The 18,099-nt window shown below is 43.0% G+C and overlaps 1 protein-coding gene across 7 annotated transcripts in view; it reads right to left on the bottom strand.

The window, feature by feature from the left end:
- Rapgef2 (Rap guanine nucleotide exchange factor 2) overlaps positions 1–18,099 on the bottom strand; it is a 199,711-nt gene that overhangs the window by 16,309 nt on the left and 165,303 nt on the right. For 6 of the 7 annotated variants that reach the window (XR_005974913.1, XM_041658934.1, XM_041658935.1 and 3 more), the window contains 13 exons: positions 13,666–13,818; positions 13,154–13,318; positions 11,993–12,100; positions 11,700–11,903; positions 11,482–11,590; positions 10,816–11,062; positions 8,221–8,378; positions 7,510–7,750; positions 5,574–5,957; positions 3,040–3,251; positions 2,831–2,954; positions 2,246–2,269; positions 1,040–1,263 (listed from right to left, as the gene is read on the bottom strand). Coding sequence is in view for 6 of the 7 variants with exons in the window: in XM_041658934.1 (XP_041514868.1) it covers positions 1,040–1,263; positions 2,246–2,269; positions 2,831–2,954; positions 3,040–3,251; positions 5,574–5,957; positions 7,510–7,750; positions 8,221–8,378; positions 10,816–11,062; positions 11,482–11,590; positions 11,700–11,903; positions 11,993–12,100; positions 13,154–13,318; positions 13,666–13,818 (2,353 nt within the window). In the remaining variant the exon portion in view is untranslated. The remainder of the gene's footprint in view (positions 1–1,039; positions 1,264–2,245; positions 2,270–2,830; positions 2,955–3,039; positions 3,252–5,573; positions 5,958–7,509; positions 7,751–8,220; positions 8,379–10,815; positions 11,063–11,481; positions 11,591–11,699; positions 11,904–11,992; positions 12,101–13,153; positions 13,319–13,665; positions 13,819–18,099) is intronic. The other variant, XM_041658936.1, reaches the window with a different exon arrangement.

Below are 18,099 nucleotides of genomic sequence, written 5' to 3'. Positions count from 1 at the left end.
CAGGCAGAGCTCACTGACACCAGACACTCAGAGACCAGCCGCTAGGAAACTCAAGCTGTTCAAGCTCTTAGCCATGTCACCTGGAACTTAAAGAGTGTCGTGGGTACAGATGTGCACTGAGTTGTGTGTGCTAGAACCTACAGAGGCCAGCAAAGGGCATGGGATCCCCCAAAACTGGAGTTTTTGATGGTTATGAGCCACCGTGTATTCTGGGAATTGAACAAGGGTCCTCTGCAAGAACTGTGAGTGCTCTTAGCCGCTAAGTCACCTCTCCAACCCTATGTCCTGGGTAGACTGAATCATGTGATCTCCTCAAGTTATCTACCTCACATTTCAACTGTCAAGAAGCTAGAATTCAAGTTTGCCCATTAAAAGTTCCCAAAGTGTCCTAAATGAAAAATGCTTAAATCCTATCATATAGGAACAGACACAATGGAAGGTGCCCTGTATAAAGACTGGCCACATTTTCATTTTCATTTTAACAGTAATGTGTCACTGGGTTGTCCAGGCTCACGTGACCCTCCAACCTTCGCCTCCCCAGAAGCTGGAACTGCAGACGTGTGCTACCACAATACGTGGTTCACAGCCTGGCCAGTTATTTCAAGGCTGGACACCTACACATCCGGCTAAGATGTGGTGTGCTATGTAGCAAGATTACTGCTTTAGTGGGCAGGTGCTGGATGCTGTCTGAGCTGAGGGAGACCCAGGAGCCAGCACACCCAGTCTATACTCCTCTAACCTGACAACCCCTAACCAGGCTGTCCATCACTCTGGGAGTCCCTCTGTGAGAAAAAAAAACGCATACTATTTGGGGCCACAATCACCTCCATGTCCCTTGCTTATGTGCTTGGCTGTGTCAGATGAAACCAAAGGAAGGAGGTTTGAGCCCAGGGTCCCCTACTGCACTAACTGAACTGAACACGAAGACCCAGTGAAGCACAAGGACCATGCATCCCAGGACTACCGTGTGCCTCTTGGCTGGAAGCCACCTTCCACCCGCACCATCACACAGCCTGAGCTGATTTAGGGAGGCACTCACATGTGCTGGTGGCTGGCTCACACTGCAGCGACAGTGTCTGAAGGCTCTCCTCATCCATCTCCAGCTCCAGGTTGGACAGGTACTGTTTCACTTTCCGAGCCATCTGGGCATCTTCGTACAGCTTTTTGGCGTTGAGGAAGGAACTACGGCGTACCCGCTTTTTATGCCCGCCTGTCTGAGCAACATCCAGCACTGTGGCGTTCGCACTGCCCTGACTCAGAGACCTGGAAGATGAAAACTAGGAATGCAACTCTGGAGCACGGTGTTGGCTGGTCTACCAGACCTGTGTAAAGACTACACTCGAAAGGCCACATGCCCCCTTCTAGTGAGTAAACGGCTACGGGACAATGTGGAAAGAGAGATTACGTAAGGTTTGGTTAAAAAGGAATTATACACAATACATATACACAAATGTGTTTGGCAATACATTCTGATCCTACCAGTAAACTCGACTTTTCATCTCACAGAGCATTCAAACTCCGTTCTCTCACAGAAGCCAGCAAACGTAACGGCACATAAAAGCTTGTGCAAGGACACTGAGTGATTCTAGAGACAATTTCAAAATTCAATTTGCTTCTTCTAATGGGAGTTAGTTTATATGAACTTCATGAAGCTCAACTACCCTGTTCACAATCACGTTCTTACTCTGTGGGTTGAATGTGAGTTTTTAAACCAGTAAATCTGTTAATATAACGGTCATGCAAACATAAATATATGAATGGAAACTATTTAGTACGTGAATTGTTAAGAATTACTTTTAAAGGGGGCTGATTTGTATAGAATGAAAACAGTAGTTAGTTGAGCTGTGGAAAGTTTGGTTTTAGGGTGTGGGGTGCATGGTACCACCACACTGACTTATGGATCTGTGCAATCGTTTGAGTTGCACGAATTCTTCCTTCTACAAGCATGCTTCCCTTCCCCACTTCTTTGGCTTTTTCATTTGAAAACATATAAATGATATTAAAATATAATCTTTCTGACAGCCAAGAAATATGTCTGGTCTACATTTTCCCAGAATAATCATCAATCATTTCACAGCTCCTGTGCACATGAGTTCAGAAAAGCCCCACAGATTAAATCTGAAGTCAGTTTGCATCTGGAATTCCGATAGAGCAAGAGGGTTAGGAGAAGAAAAAAACAGAGCAGGTAAGAAAACAAGGCCACAGGCTGAGCAAGACGCGAGTATGCAAATGCTCTGCCACTTACCCCAGACTCCGCCACTTCTTCTTCCTGCAAGTGAGAGCCACGGAGATTGAAGCATGGGTGTGGAAAGAGACAGAGAGATCACAAGCTCAGAAGGAAAGGACCAGATTTCTAGACAAGCAGTTCTAGAAGCCCACAGACATTAACTGCAGAGTCGCCTCACACACACCCACTACAAACGTCTCTCTGGCTTCGGAGGCTGCTGCCTGCATACTGCTCAGTCCCTCCACTGAATTAACCATCGCTTCTTACCGACAGATAAACAGGTTGTATAGACATTATGACAATTCTGCTCTAGTCCATACTGCTGACTGTAAGTTTCACAACACGGTGTTGTGAAAAAAATATAAAGTAAATACTTGCACCTAACATTCAGTTAAAACTGTGCAAAGAACAAGCTCTTTGCATTTCCAGCATGTGTGCCCTGGATGGAAATGAGAGACATCATTACAAATTGAATCTTGAGGGTGATTCCCTCAGTACATCCTAATGGAACTTCTGAATTTAAGCATTCAGATTTCCCTGCTGTGGGCACGCTCACTCTAACAGTCCTAACCCCACAAATGCCATGGCCTACGACGCACGTACCGAGTCCGGAACATAAGGGCAGGGTCCATGTTGACCGAGGCCATTCGGCCGACATGACGGATTTCTTTGGCAATCATCCTCAGCTTCTCAAAGTTGACCAGTCCGTCCACTTTCGAGTCATTTCCTGAGATCAACAGAGGAGGAACAAGAAGTCACACGGTGCTCACCCTGGGCTCCCACCAGGACAGAGCAGGCCCACCTGCGCTCACCCTCGTGGAGGAACGTGAGGTCTTTCTTGATGACAGGGAACAGGGGGATGACCGGAGGCTGCAGGTTCTGGCCGCTCAGGACATTGCGGTACTTCGCCATGTTTCTGGAAGGATCAAACAGGTCTTGGAGGTCCTGGAACAGCTTTTCATACTTATTGGGAAGCTTTTCCCAGGTCGTTCGTAGTCTTGCCACTGGTGCCAGGTTTAGGCCACTAAGTGGGGAGAGAAGAGAAGGGAGATATGAGTAAATCATCCCCCTGGAAACAAAGGAAGACATGAAACGAAACACTTGAGTGTGTGACCTTTACATGCATGGAAATCCACAGAATCCCTAAGGTCACGTCCATCCTGCCAGGGTGGTGAGGGGCACCTAAACGCAGGCTTAGAGCCAAACCATTTGCCTTTATACTGCTTCCCTTTATGCTCTCATGACATTTTTATAGCCATTCATTCATTTGCCTTGTGTGTGTGTGGGGGGGGGGGTCCCCAGACAGCTGCAAAGGTGAGGAGATAACTTGCAGAAGTCAGGTATCCCCTTCTAACATGTGGGTCCAGGGGTTCGATTTATGTGACCAAGCCTGGCAGCTGGCACTTCTTTACCGGCTGGCCCTTCTGTTTTGTCTGTCGTCTATAGAGACAGGTTCTTGCTTGTAGACCTGGCTGGCTCTTCTGACCAGGTTGGTCCCAGACTCAGTGATCTGCCTGACTCTGCCTCCTGAGGTGTGGGGCTTAAAGGCTCACCATCACAGCCAGCTGGCTAGCTCTTCTCTATGCTCTCTTGATCTGTTCACCCTCTGCTATAGTATGGATCTGAACTGGCCTTTGGGGGCTCTTGTGTGGCTCAGGTGCCCCCAGTGCATTCAGTACTGGGAGGCTGTGAAGGGAAGCTACGGTGGGAATGGGGGCAATGCCTGTAATCCTAGCCCTGGGGAGGTTGGAGGGTCACACATTTGAGACAGACTGATCTGCAAAGCAAGACCCTGGCTCCCAAACGGGTGGGGAAAGTGAGTGGTGGGAGGTCCTCCTATGGAACTGGGGTAAGGCCACCCCTCTCCCATCTCTTCCTTGATTTTATGTTCTAGCTACAAACAGCTCTGTTCCACCAAATGCTCCTTCTGTGATATACTACTGCCTTACCACAAGCCCAGGCACAATAGGGCCAAGGAACTGTGGGCATAAGCCTTCAAAACAACTAGCCAAAGTAAACCTTTCTTCTTTAGAAAATGATTATCTCAGGTATTTTGTTACAATAACAGACAGCTGAATAGCACACTAAGACTTAGTTGAAACCTAAAACATGGATTTTTATAATACAGAAGAAGACAAACCTATTTCTCATTGGCAAAAATACTCTGACTGCAATGGGTCCTATTTTGATTACTACAGATGTCTGAATCTAGTTGTAAGATTCAAACCTCAGAGTTTGACACAACAATCCCTTCTGCAACAGCCTCACACATATATAGAGCAGCATTTGGTTCATAACAAGTATTTGATTTAAAAAAAAATTGGGTAAATATTCCATCACAAAAATTACACTAAGTCACAAGTATGAAGATTCCAGACAGATAAAATGATTAATAATCATCTTTAGCATCCAGGAAACTATCCACTTGCATCTCTCATGCCCCACCATAAGCACTTTTAAAAGGGAAGAAAGTTAACCTGGAACATCTGTGATAATGCTGCGATGGAATCCCTTAGATAGTATTATATTACCTAATCTTCTTGATATTTTGGGGGGAGTACTGTTATTTTACATAGAAAATGAGTGGTGTTCAGAGAAATTCAAATGATTTGTCAGAAGTCAGAGTAAACAAGGTTGAATAAATCAATACACAAATAAATGGTACATATAGACCTTGTCTTCAAATCCTGAGACAGTTTTAGACATTTTTTAAAACTTTGATTATATGTGTACCTGTGTTGTATGGGGAGTATGTATGCCTACATATGGAGACTAGAAGTCACTATCTGATGTCTTTCCCTCCCGCTCTCCATCTTATTTCCCTCGCTGTATTCCAAGGGCACCATTCCCCCTAGACTGACTGGCTAGCAAGTCCCCAGGATCCCCAGAGCTGGGGTGAAAACCACACTATGTTTGGCTTCTATGTGGGTGCTGGGGATCTGAACTCGGGTCTGTAAGCTTGCACGCTTCGCCCACTGAGCCATCTCCCTAGTCACCGAGAGAGTTTAACGTAAGGCATAAGAAATCGAGGCGGGCATAGTGGCACACACCTATAATCCCAGCACTTAGGAAACAGGATCATGGGTTCCATGCCAGTCTGGGTTACTTACAGGGACAGACACCACCCCCCCCCCCCCAACCCCCAAGCTCTGGAGGGAAAGAAAAGATTTAGAATCCGAAGAAAGGGCTGCTTAATGAATCAATTATAACCTAGTGCATATGCGGCCTTATGTTACATACCAGCAATACATACACAGTATCAATTATGAATTAAGGAATACTATTATTTCTGTAATTACATGGTGCTCCAAGCAGAATCAACTGTACCGAGAACAGATACTCTTACCTAATGATCGCAAACATGGAGTTAAAATTCTTGCATTCCCTACAGTGTAGGGCGATCTTGATGAAATGCTTAATGATCTTCATTCTCTTCAGCTGGTTCGTCTCTCGCAGGATTTCGGAAGCCACCCAAAATGTTTCCTGGTTAATGACTTCCTCAAATTTCTTCAGGTTGGCACAGCTGGTTTTTGACTTGAGTTTAAATAAATCATCTATGTATTCAGTAGGCTCAATGTTGCGGAAGAGCTCAAAGTTCCTCATGGAGAGCTGAGTGGCAACCTCCACGGTGCTGAGCTGAAGGAGAGAGATGTGGCTCTCCCGCAACAGCTCCTGGGCGTCCTCATCTGAGCAGAGCGTTTCCGTTTCCATGTTGTTTTTCAGATAGTACCTGAAAGAAACAGAAACCCCTTAGACGCCAGGCTGAGCAGGGAGTCTGTGGTCCTCCTTCAGGGAACACTGCTAGTTCCTGGGGGACGAAAGGGGCGGGGAAGAATTAAGAGAACGGTGTAAGAGTTCTTTTCATCCAGCCTGGGAGCGTAGATGCCTCTCCAGCCACCAGGTCACTGTCACCACCTGGTGACAGCCACCTACTCAGCGGGTGAGTGGAACTGAACAAACCATGGGGACTTCCTCTGTGCCGCTCCTGTAGTTCTGTTTGTTTTTCCTGCCATCAAAATACTTTTAGCTTGTTTATCAAAGGTGACAAAAGACAGCTCTTTTCCAGACTAGATATAAACATCAGCTCAAGGGCATAAGTCAGTTCCCAGAGAGGTGGGAATCTGACAATTGCTAGGTCCATACTAGCTCAATCTTCGTTTATTCTTTCATTTAATGATTGGCAACTTACTAGCTGAGCTGGCAAAATGGTTAAATGGGCAGAGGGACTTGCCATGCAAACCCAGGGACTCACAACGTTGTCTTCTGATCTCTACACCCATGCTGTGGCATATGTGACCCCCCCTACCAATATTGGGAGGGGAGTGACCTAACGCAATTTATTTTCCTCTGTGACCGGAAATCAGGTTTTTTAGTTTTAACATTTCTTTACATGTGTGAGTGTTTTTCTTGCATGTATGTGCCACACATGTGCCCAGGGCCCTCAAAAGTCAGAAGGCATAGGCTCTCCTGGGACTGGATGGTTGTAAGCCATCACGTGGGACTGCTGAGTCATCTCTCCTGCTCCAAGATTTTAATTTTCAAATATTTAATTTTCATGAAACTCATCTAGGGAAGTGGGAGACATCACCCCAACTTGTCACGATAGGAAGTAGGCATCTAAAGCCTCATGACTGGTCAATATGGACAGTACTGTGACCCTTTTAAGGAACTCACTGGAAATAGTTTGCTCTGTGGCTTCTCCCGCCCTGGTTTTGGCAGGCAAATGCCTTCTCCAAGTGAAACTATAAACGAAGACATAGAACAAGTACACTGGGGCTCCCAATCGGTCTTTTAATACTTCATCACTTGACGTGTACAGGTTAGTGTTCTCCACTGTGGTTACCCTGACAGCCTGAATAATGGGAACCATGACGCTGAAACTCAGTGAAGATTTGTGCAACTACAGATCTACATGCAGAGGATGCCTGACCTCTGACCGCCAAAAAAGTATTTATCGGTGTTGGGGCTGGAAATAAAAGTGACAAAGGGCAAGGAAGTGACCATCACAGGTAGAAAACAGGAGGTCTGAATGTCATGGTTTAGACCCATACCATGAAAGACTCAAGAATAATGACATCGCATAGAAAACTAGAGAGGAAAAAAAAAAAAAGAAACAAAAAACCAAGCTATTCATCTTACTAATTTCCCTTGAGTGGAAGCGTGCTTGGCAAGGCCTTGGGTTCAAGTTTTACCACTGTAAAAACAAAGCAACAACAGCAAATGTGTTGTCTTTCACCCTGGATGTAGGCTCAGAGAGTAAAGGGTGCCGTGAGAGACGGTACCTTCCGCTCAGCTGTATCCTGTCGGCAAGCTTGGAGAGCTGGTCTGGGAGTCGCCGTTGTTTGATAACTCCCTCTGGTGTGACAGAGACCTCGCACAGAGAATACTGGTCTGGGGTGGCAGTGACGGCAAACTCTCGGATGGCCTGGATGACCACTTCCTTGGCCGTGGTGTCCTTACTGATCATGATGTACCGGCTTTGCTGGTCAGCCTTGAAAACTCTGAGCACCTGATCTGGCAAGTCTGGGGCAGGAAAAGGCACACGGTGTTAGCAGACAGCAACACAATCCAAGTAACACACCCATCCCTCCGGGACAGAGTTGTGACATGCTAACTGCAAAACGTGTCTTCCCCGACAGATAGCTGCGCGGCTAACAGACAAATTCAAACAGGGAGCACAAACACAAGATGCCATGTGAGCATCAAAGAAAAATGTACAGCTAAAGTTAGCATTTATTATAAGGAAAAGCCTATTATTTCCTTAATGTAACTTAATAATAAATGTATGGTATGCTATTCATTTTATCGCATACAAAACAGGTTTAGCCACACCCAAAAGATTTTCCAATGGACTGGCCCCAATGTTCGGAGTCTGAGCTTCATTCTGACTGTGGGTGAATGATACCATCCACGCCAAACCAAACGCGCACACTGTGCCGCTTCTACAGTTGAAAGGCAGGTCACCGAGAAAGCTGCGCGTCTCTGGGGCGTACCTGGAGTGGTGCTGAAGTCCAGAATCCGGTGATGGGACTGCAGCAAGTCGGGGTTGCTTGATGACAGCGTTCCGCTGACAGGCAGGGCGGCCGGGATGTGTTTGCTCTGCCTCAGGCCCACGATGCTGTCATCCTGAGACTGGCCAATCCCAATATCGCTGAGAAGAGTGGATTGTAAAACATAAATTACAATCAAGGTAAAGGCTCTCAGTCATTACGGATCATGAAATAAGTCATTTTCATTTAAACTTGCCATCAATGTAAATGTGAAAAATGGCAAAACGCACTCGGCCCAATTCACTCTCTCTTAAACATACAGTAGGTTTCTCTAAAACCTGTCTTTTTAATGAGCCACAACCATAACCAGTATTTAATTTTCTTAGAATAAAAACACAGCAGAGAAGATGTGCCCCGTGTCTGATGAATGAATGGGGATGAATCTAAGACAAGCCCCGTGGGAAAGAGCCCACTTGAGTTCACTCCACCAAGAGCTCAGCAACAGTGGACACAGATGCTTTAAGATCTGATCTTCAAGATGAAGGAACTGAGGGGAAAGAAACCTCAATCTGCCCTACTTCAGTGTTTTAGGTAGAAAGAAAGATCACCATGGCATCCCAGCGTGAGGAAAACCCTGACACATCTCTTGATGACAGAGCGTAAGGTGTGCAGCAGGCAGGGACACACTTTCTGGCTGTGGGGCACTTCAGTGCACATGCAGTGATGTCTAATTTGCTGTTCAAAGGTTTTAGTTATGCGTTTAAATTCTCCAGAAAATTACGAGCAGTACTGATGGCTACAGTCTCCTTTCTATTTATAGAAAGATAGCTCTGTGGTCACTTGTGTGTTTGTGCAATGCCTTGCACCACAGCTGGGGGAGGGCTGTGGGGCTAGAGCCTCCTGCTTGTGCCTCTTGAGCGGGGATTACAAGTGTGCACTGCCACACCTCACTTGTAGGTAATGATTGAAATATGACTTGGCAGCCTACAAAATTATTTCTTGGTTGAAAGATCAACTGTTTCCAGAAGGAAGCATACAATAAAACAAGTATACAGAAAAGAATAACTAGATCATATGCATTTAAATGTCTGTAGTTATAATTGCATGAATACCCTGAGACAAAAAAATCTAACAAAACTGGGATATAAATTAAGTTATCATAAATAAGGAAATTTTGTGTAAATTCTCCTTCACAAATAGGAAAGCTCAGGACAGAAATAAAAACTCTATTTAGACATGCATAGTTGGGCATATAAAGCCCTGAAATACTAATGTTCTGTGCATGATAAAAAGTCTTTACATTGGTGGAATTTTATTTTTTGGTCACATAAATGTCCTTGTTAAAAATATGAGGATATATGACACAACACAATTACTGTGGGTACAACAAAGGTTGCCTGGCCAGGTCACTCATGGTAGAAATGGCCGTGATCATCAGGACTCGCCAGCACACCCTTTAATATTCACAGACACAAGGCTATTCTTGGGCTTAAATTTTGCATGTTTGATGCGAAATCTAACTGAGAAACACCCCTCCTTGGACACATCCTCTTGTCTAGCCTCTCCAGCTGGCTCACTGTTACTGAAACAAGTCTGCTGACTAATCCTTTCTTCCTTTGGGTTCACTGGGCTTTCTCGCTCAACTTACTTGGCATCCCAGTTTGAATTCTACCAAGCTTACGACCTGTTTCTTGCTCTATACACATCACATATGAACCCCCGATACACAGTAATTTATGCTCACCCTGGGCAATTAACCAGTCTCTAACACCTCAGCTTCTGTAATGCAGGCGACATGAGGTGGGGGTAGACCAAGTATACCACTAGAAGATTTCACTAACCTACTAGGTTATTACTTTGGTGAACACAGTAATAAAGGGGGCACCTGGCTCAGAGGTGGAGTGTTTAACGTGCTCAAGGCATGTTTCCCAGAACTTCATACACATGTGCTGATGTGCAGACAAGTTGAAGCAGTAGTCAGCACTACATCAAGGCGATTACATCATGGCAGATCTCCAGCTTTCTGAGCCTGCATTTAACTAGACTCTCCGCTGAGCACTGATTTCTCAAACTGTTTTGGTGTAGGAGGTCCTTCTGTCGATGTGTTGCTTTTATTGGTTAATGAATAAAGAACTGCCTCGGCCTGTATCAACAGGGCAGAGCAGAGCAAGGCAGGGAAACTAAGCTGAATGCTGGGAGGAAGAAGGGCAAGAGTCAGAGAGAAGTCATGGAGCTGCCAGAGGCAGCTGACTGGAAGATGCAATGATTGACGAATAAAGAGGAGAGAGTGTGGAGGGGACACCAAGAAACATGGAAGCTAACAGCATAAACACTTAAATCATGGGGCAGGCAGGATATCAACAAACCCCTATAAGAAGTTCAAATGAAGACATGCTCACCTGCCTCTCGTGAAAACTGGGAGCAGGCAGGCAAGCGGCAAAGCAGAATTAAGCAAACTCAGCTGTCTCCTATTGTTTCTAAGACCCTTCGCTGAAGAGATGTTTACTAAACTCTTAGGCAAACATACACTCCATCAAACTTCTGTGTATCTCTCTATGGAACGCAATCAAGCATGGTTCTGAGAACAACTCAACATACTTGTATGGTTTCTGAGGTAAGATGCTGATCCGAGTCTTGTCGAGTATTTTCTTTAGCTTGTTTCTCCCTCCCACAGTGTTGGCTTTACTTTTCTTGTTGACTTTTTCAAGACCGATCACCTGCTCCACGTCAACAGCAAGGTCTGGTATGGAGTAGCGGCTGGCTTTCTTAATGTCTCCAATTTTAGGGAGGTGAGGGGCACCATTTCTTTTTTCTTCAGATAATCTTGTCAGAAGTTCTTTAAATACTAAAATAGAAACACCAAAAGATATCAATCACAAAAACGGAAATGATGCTGGGCTAATGGTGGAGTTTGCAAATACAGGAGTACAGACTAGCTCTAAAAACTAAAACACTATAGAAACACTAGTCTCTATCCAAATGAGACTAAGAAAGGAAGTCCTCCCATCTGTGAGGTGATTGTATTCTTCAACAGAAGACAGGTTTGATGGGCCAATTCAATCACCCCCTGGTCCTCAAGTTGATACATTTTTATCTAAATGCAATTATATACTTACATAAAGAATTCTATATTATGTACTTTAGCATGGCCCTAGAAATACTACAATCCTGACTGGCTTACTATTTATAGAAATTACTTCTTCCGGGATTAAGATCTAAATGTAAAAACAAAACAAAAGCAGTCTTTGTTTGCAGAATACTTACCAAATAAGTTTGTTTTCACAGTGATGGACAGGTGTGTGTTATTTCTAAGAATTTCCATTGCCTTTGAAAGCTGGATATTTTCAAAATTTTGACCATTTACTTCTAATATCTAAAAGTGAAGTCATAAAATCAACGTCAGTTAATTTTTTTAATGACTGATTAAAAAAAAAAGGTCCTGAAATTCATTCCCACTTATACCCAGAGGTGAGTCCGCTCACCTGATCCCCACGCTTCAAGCCAGCCTCAGTGGCTTTGCTACCCGAGTCAACGCTGTCCACAAAGATGCCGAAGCCCTTTTCCGAGCCTCCCAGTAAGATGAAGGGCAGGGGGGCTTCCCGGGACGGCTTTGTCAGCGTCACCAACCTGCGCTTTGCCTTGGCGGCACACGCAATGTTCAACAGCCTCAGATGGCCACCCATTTTCTGCAAGAGTTCGGGGAGAGGTGCGTCAACTCGGGGACGAGCGGGGGAAGAGACACTTCACACTGGTCATGAGAACTCACAAATGTTACCTCTCTTTCCAGATTATTTTCAAATTCTTCTAGAAACCGGGTCATCGCGGGGTCTCCTTCGAAGTCGTTGAAGTGATTATTCACCCACAGCAACACCACGCGTGTCACCTACAAGAGCAGTGGAGTCCGGGACGTGTTAGTCTTAGCGCGGAAGATTCAAAAACACACCATTTTAAACAATTTACCAAATAATATTGAACAGGGAAATTAAAAGAATAAAGCCTTACGCATGAATTTTACACATGTAAAAAATGACCCCGGGGACTGGGGAAACACTCAAGCTTGATAAAGCAGCTTGCTATGCGAGCATGAGGACAACATTCGGATCCCACAGTAAACACTGAGAAGCTAGGTGTGGCCGTGTGTGCCTGTGCAGCAGGAGGACCCTAGGGGCTCACTGGCCAATCCAGACCACATCCCGTGAGCTCCAGATTTAGTGAGAAACTCTGCCTCAAAAAATAAGGTAGAAGGGGTAATAGAGGAAGTTGTGTTGCCCTGGATCTTTGAACCTTTGGAGATGTATGTCCTACATTATTTTATTTTCAAAACATATTTGAAAGAAGTCTAAGTAAAAGCAAATGTGATTAAACCAAAATACCTTAGTGCAAATTTAGATAGAAAGTCAAAAGTATAAGCAGCAGATAAGAAAAAGACTAGACAGATAAGAAAAACAAACAGTAATAACCTAGAAGGATCTGTGGGGAAGGGCTGTCAAGGAAGGAGCCAACACTACTATGTGCGACACATCTCCCAGTATGGCCTTGACAGAGCTTGAAAAACCTGCTGGACAGTGAGTTCAGAAGGGGGTCCCAAGGCCTTCAGCAGCACAGGAGGATAGACTGCTCCAGAGCTATACCAAACCTCTACCATCCACCTGGTAGACACTGGCCACCACACCAGTGGCAGAGCCTGTGGTATGCAGACACTGGTTTTGTTTTACCACATTACCAAGGGACTGACATGCTGCCCTTGCTTTTAAAGTAAAAAGAGATTACTAAAACTGAGAGCATAGAAATCTATAAGAATTAATATCTGCATCATTTGTCAATTCTTTTTTTCTTAAAAAACATTCGTGTTTCATTAAATTAATTTGAACATAACTGATGTTCCAAATTTTATCTTTAGTAGTTGACATTTAGACACTAAAATAGAACTTCCAACCTTATCCCTGAGGCTCGGGTCACTGAACCACTCCAATAACTTCTTTCCCACTTCCATAGGGCTGGAAAGGAAAGTCCGGTATGTCAACAGGAAGTCTTCTATGAACGTCGGATCCACTACGGAATGCTCTTCCACCAAATGCATGGTCAGCCTTTCCGAGGTCCCCTGCAACCGATAAAGTCTAGTCACCAGTATGAATGGATCACTGATATGGCACTCTGATGTCAAACTGTTCACGTCAAACACGCTAGTTTGCAAGATGGGTAACTAATCAGCTGCCATTAACCAACCAGTAACTAGTAAGAGGATTAACCTTGTTGGCAAAGGAAGCAGGGAGGGAAGGAATGAGAATGAATTTAATGACACATATTATGCAAATGCCACAATGAAAACCATTATTTTGTATGACAACTAAAAAAATTAGGACAAGGAAGAAAAAGAAAAGAAAGAAGTCACAAGAAACTAAACAGCAGAGCTCTCTTCCCTTTGGCAGGACCGCCTCTTTATCCTACCTTGATGACGATGTGGCCCTTCCTTGTTCCGGTCCGATCCAGTTCTCGGTGCTCCTTCACCATTACAATCTCTCCTTCCTCCTCAACTTTCTGCATGTTCTTTTCTACTTGGTTCAAAATACGGCAGTAATCTTGCTGGGCAATGCAGACAAACTAGAAGAAAATGGAAGTCACGTGTCAATGATAAAGCGCTTGCAAAAGAGCTACCCGCCTAATAACTCAGTTTTAATTATTTAATACTGACATTTCCCCTGTCTTTCTTTCTCTTACTTTCTAAATCAATGCAGGAATGAACCTTTATCAGACTTCTCTGCTTTGAATGCATTTCCCCTTTGGTTTATTTTTTTTTAAGTTTATATTTTATTTTTTTAAAATAAAACAATTTAAAAACTCGAAAGCCCTCTTTCATTTTCAGCTAGGAAACACTGGTAGAGAGAAGACAATTCTAGGGCAAACATGGTAAAAACAACTACCATTTGGCTCTATACACTATGAACATGTTAAAAGAGGACAAAAATAGTGGTTTTGATTAGAGATTAAGACATTCAAATGTCTGTATATTGGGGTAAATATGTAACTGTGCTAATTGCTTACATGGACAACAATTTTAGTAACCATCTTGCTTTGAAGAAGGTTGGAGACGAAGCCATGTATTTATTATATTTCAGATTGTTACTTGTAGCTTGTATTACAGGTAATCCTTGCTCTTAAAAGGAAAAGTTAACAGTGGGATATTATCTCACGGTAATAACTCCATGGCCCGTGCACAGGCAGAGGCCAGGGTTATGTGTGTATATGCAGGCGTGCTGTAGAAGACACAGGAGGACATGTGTGCTCCTCTATCACCCTCTACCTTACTCCACTGAAACAAGGTCTCTCAATGAATGAACCTGGAGCTTGCAGTTTTTCTGCTAGGTGGGTGGCCAGCAAGTGCCAGGGATTCTCCTGTTTCCAGACCACCCTTATAGGCTGGGGTTACAGGTACCCATGGCCACACCCAACTTATTACATGGGTGACAGGATGACAAACTCATGTTTGCACAGCAAGTGCTCTTCCACAATGAGCCAATGACTCAGCCCCTGTATATGTGTGTATGTATATATATATATATGTATTGTATATAACATATTAATATATATATAATATTAATTTGAGTTAGGATCTCACTCTGCAGAGCATGTTGCTCTCAAATTCCTTAGCATTCTGAGTGTTAAAATTAAAGATACAGGCTACCATAACCTGGATCAATTAGAAGTTTATTTTATGGCTAAAAATACATTATAGAAATCACTTGCTACACAAAATAACCAAAGGTTGGTATGGAGTCAAGAACAGGTATTCCAGCATATAAAAACCACCATTTTCCTTAAAGTTTCAGTAGTTAAAAATGAAAACTTTTAGTTTTAATTTCCATTGGTTTACATAGTGGATATATGAAACTTCTGCTTCTCTTTTAATACGATAAAGATGAAAAGGTGGTCATTACATTTACATGCATAGTAGATAAAATATTCAATTATTGAAAATTATATTTTAAAGGTGTTGTGTTCCTGAGGAGATGAGAAGAATTGTCTATTTTTCCCAGATAGGGTAACAACAACAGACCACCAAAGAAAGTAATCCCCTCAAGTCTAGTTTAACAAAATACTGACTATATAGATTTGTGTTACTTAGAAGTATGAATGAGAGGTTACATATAGAAAGATGAGTGGCTTACCAGCTGCTACAGTACTGGAGAAAATGTTTTCTTTCCCTAGCAACAGTTACTAGCTTATGAATCTTTAAGAAGGGGTAGGGCCTGATGAGCCACTCCCAACCCACCATCTAACACTGATGGGCCCATGATGTGGGATTCCTTTCTCTATGCTGTGAATGTTTTATCACCATTGGTTAATACTGAAGGTGTTTGTGCCAATGGCTTAGCAGAATAGAGCCAGGCTAGAAGAGCTATATAGAGAGAGTGGGCAGAGTCATAAAGACACCACAGAGTCATGGCAATTCACAGATGAACAGAAATGGGTTAAATCAAGATGTAGGAGCTAGCTATGAATACGCCTAAGTCATTGGCCAAGAAAGTGTTGTAATTAATACAGTTTCTATGTGATTATTCGGGTCTGAGCAGCCAGGAAATGAACAGGCAGTCTCCGCCTACAGACCCAGTCTTGAGCAGGACTTCTGCACGTGTGAGAAAGGGCCTAAGAGAACACTAGCCCAGGACAGTGTTCCACAATGGGACAGTCAGCGTTCTGGTTAATATTCACAACTCTACATCAATTGTCTAAAACTGTGATACTAAATATGGCACTAATAATCCTAATGAGAGCAGTCATGTGACATCATGATCATGACGTAGTCATCTTAGACATTTCTCAACTTATTATCCTAATCATGCATACTCCCCTACCCCAAAGGAGAGGGCAAACAGCTCCCTGTCTTATGTATACACACACATTAAAACCCTGGAGAAAACCAGGATAAGATACAATTATTATTTCTGAGCAATGCAAACTATGGATGATATTCATTCTCTTTAACACAGTGCTCTGTATTTCAGTATGTTCAACAGTCATTGTTCAGCTAGAGAAGAGATAATGTAGGGAGATCTCAATGCCTCCTCTTTCAGCTCACTAATTCTTCTACAAAGCATTTAGAAACCAAAGTTAAAAATTCCAAAGCTACAAGAAATATTACCAGTTCAACTAGATTGTGAAATACAAATAAAAACAATAAAAACCTCATTTCTACAATGCTGACCATGATAGGTATGTGCATGTTTTTAATAGGTCATACATGTTCTCTTAAAGGTATTTTCATTTCTTTTTAAAATAGAGTAACAATGCTTCCTGAATTTCTACAGAATATTAAGAAAGGTTTTCTGTCTTTGAATAATTTTACATAGTCATTTTTAAATTTAGTTTTGAAAAACATAATTAAATCATTTTTCCCATTTATGTTCTAAAAATACATGGGTAAGCTAAAATAAATAAGTGGATGTATGAAGGAAAATGCTTTTTGAAGATAAATATACTAAAATTAATCTTCACTAAAGATTAAAGGAAATTAGAATAAGTCTGATTTGAAATTCTTATTATCTAGACAGACATTTGGCATTTCTTCAGTAGCAAATTAAAATAAGATCCAAAAAGAAGACAAAAATAACTTGAACTGAATTTCTAATATGGACATATAGAACTGGTTTCTAAAATGAATGGACTTCTTTTTAGAATCTTCTTTCCTAGTTACGGAGTTTTGCATTAAGAAGTTATAGACATAGCCCTGTTCACAGTCAGTAGACAGCACCACACTCGGAAGACTCCAGCCCTGCCAGTTACCAAGGTGAAGACTGGACACCCGGGCGGAGGATGGGTGAAGAAGGGGGAGGAAACCAACCCTGTCCACTCCCCTGGCAAGCACAGTGTGCCTGGGAGGCTCCAGTTCCACCTGCTGTCTTGGTGAGGCCTGTACATCAGCAGGCCCTAGCCCTAGTTGCTGCCCTGCTAATGATAACAAGCTAGTGTCTACTAAACAAGTAAATACTCACTTTGATAGGGTAAGCAGAGATAAAGAGTAAATCAATTCAACCCGTGACTAGCTCCAGATGCACAGTTTCCACTCAAACCACAAGCAGTGCAGAAAGCCAGGCGATCTGACTCCTACAGTGAAGCCTGCAGTGAACAACTAGACGGCAACAAAAGAATTTAGAATTTTAAGCTCAGAGACCTCACAGAAGCAAACAAATTCTTAAAAGAACTCAAGAGAACCTACATAGAAACGTAAGTCAATCTGCAGTATGAAAGAGGAATCCAGTAAGAAGACAGAAACACAGAAACTACTGGTGATGAGAAAGTGAAAACTGTTAAGAAGTCAAATACAAAACCTCCGAGTAAAGGCCTACCACCACCCTCCAAACCTGACGAGGCAGAAGCGTAAGAGAATCTCAACAAGGACAAAGATAAATGAAAACACATTAGAGCTTGGTTTTCAAGAATTTAGGGTATCATGACAAGATTAAAGGTAACAGTCATAGTTATAAAAGAGGGCAGTGAATTCCTTTTCAAAAGCATAGAGAGCATTTTTTCCGAACTTAGACAAAGAACTGTTTCTCCAGGTACAGAAACTATTTAGAACACCAGAGAAGAGCAATAAATAAATAAGCCTTGCCCTCATCATGTTATGTTCAACCACCAAATATTCAGAACAAATATATGAATGTGGATATAGATAAACAGCAGCAAAAAGAAAGCCAGGCCCATCAGAGAAACAGCAGGTTTCTCCACAGAAACTTGAGAAGCCAACTGTCCGCCTAGGCTATTCTACCCACCAAAGCTATCAGTGCCAACTGATGGGGAAAGGAAAACTTAGCACAATAAAAACAGGCTTTAGTGAGTTAATGGCCATTGAGCGAGCTCTACAGAAGATAATGAAGGAATTCT

This window comes from Microtus oregoni, unplaced genomic scaffold (assembly GCF_018167655.1).
Source record: "Microtus oregoni isolate MIOR12 unplaced genomic scaffold, Mior012 000010F_ref0000083, whole genome shotgun sequence".
Taxonomy (NCBI): Eukaryota; Metazoa; Chordata; class Mammalia; order Rodentia; family Cricetidae; genus Microtus; species Microtus oregoni.
This window is presented reverse-complemented; position numbering and strand designations above follow the sequence as displayed.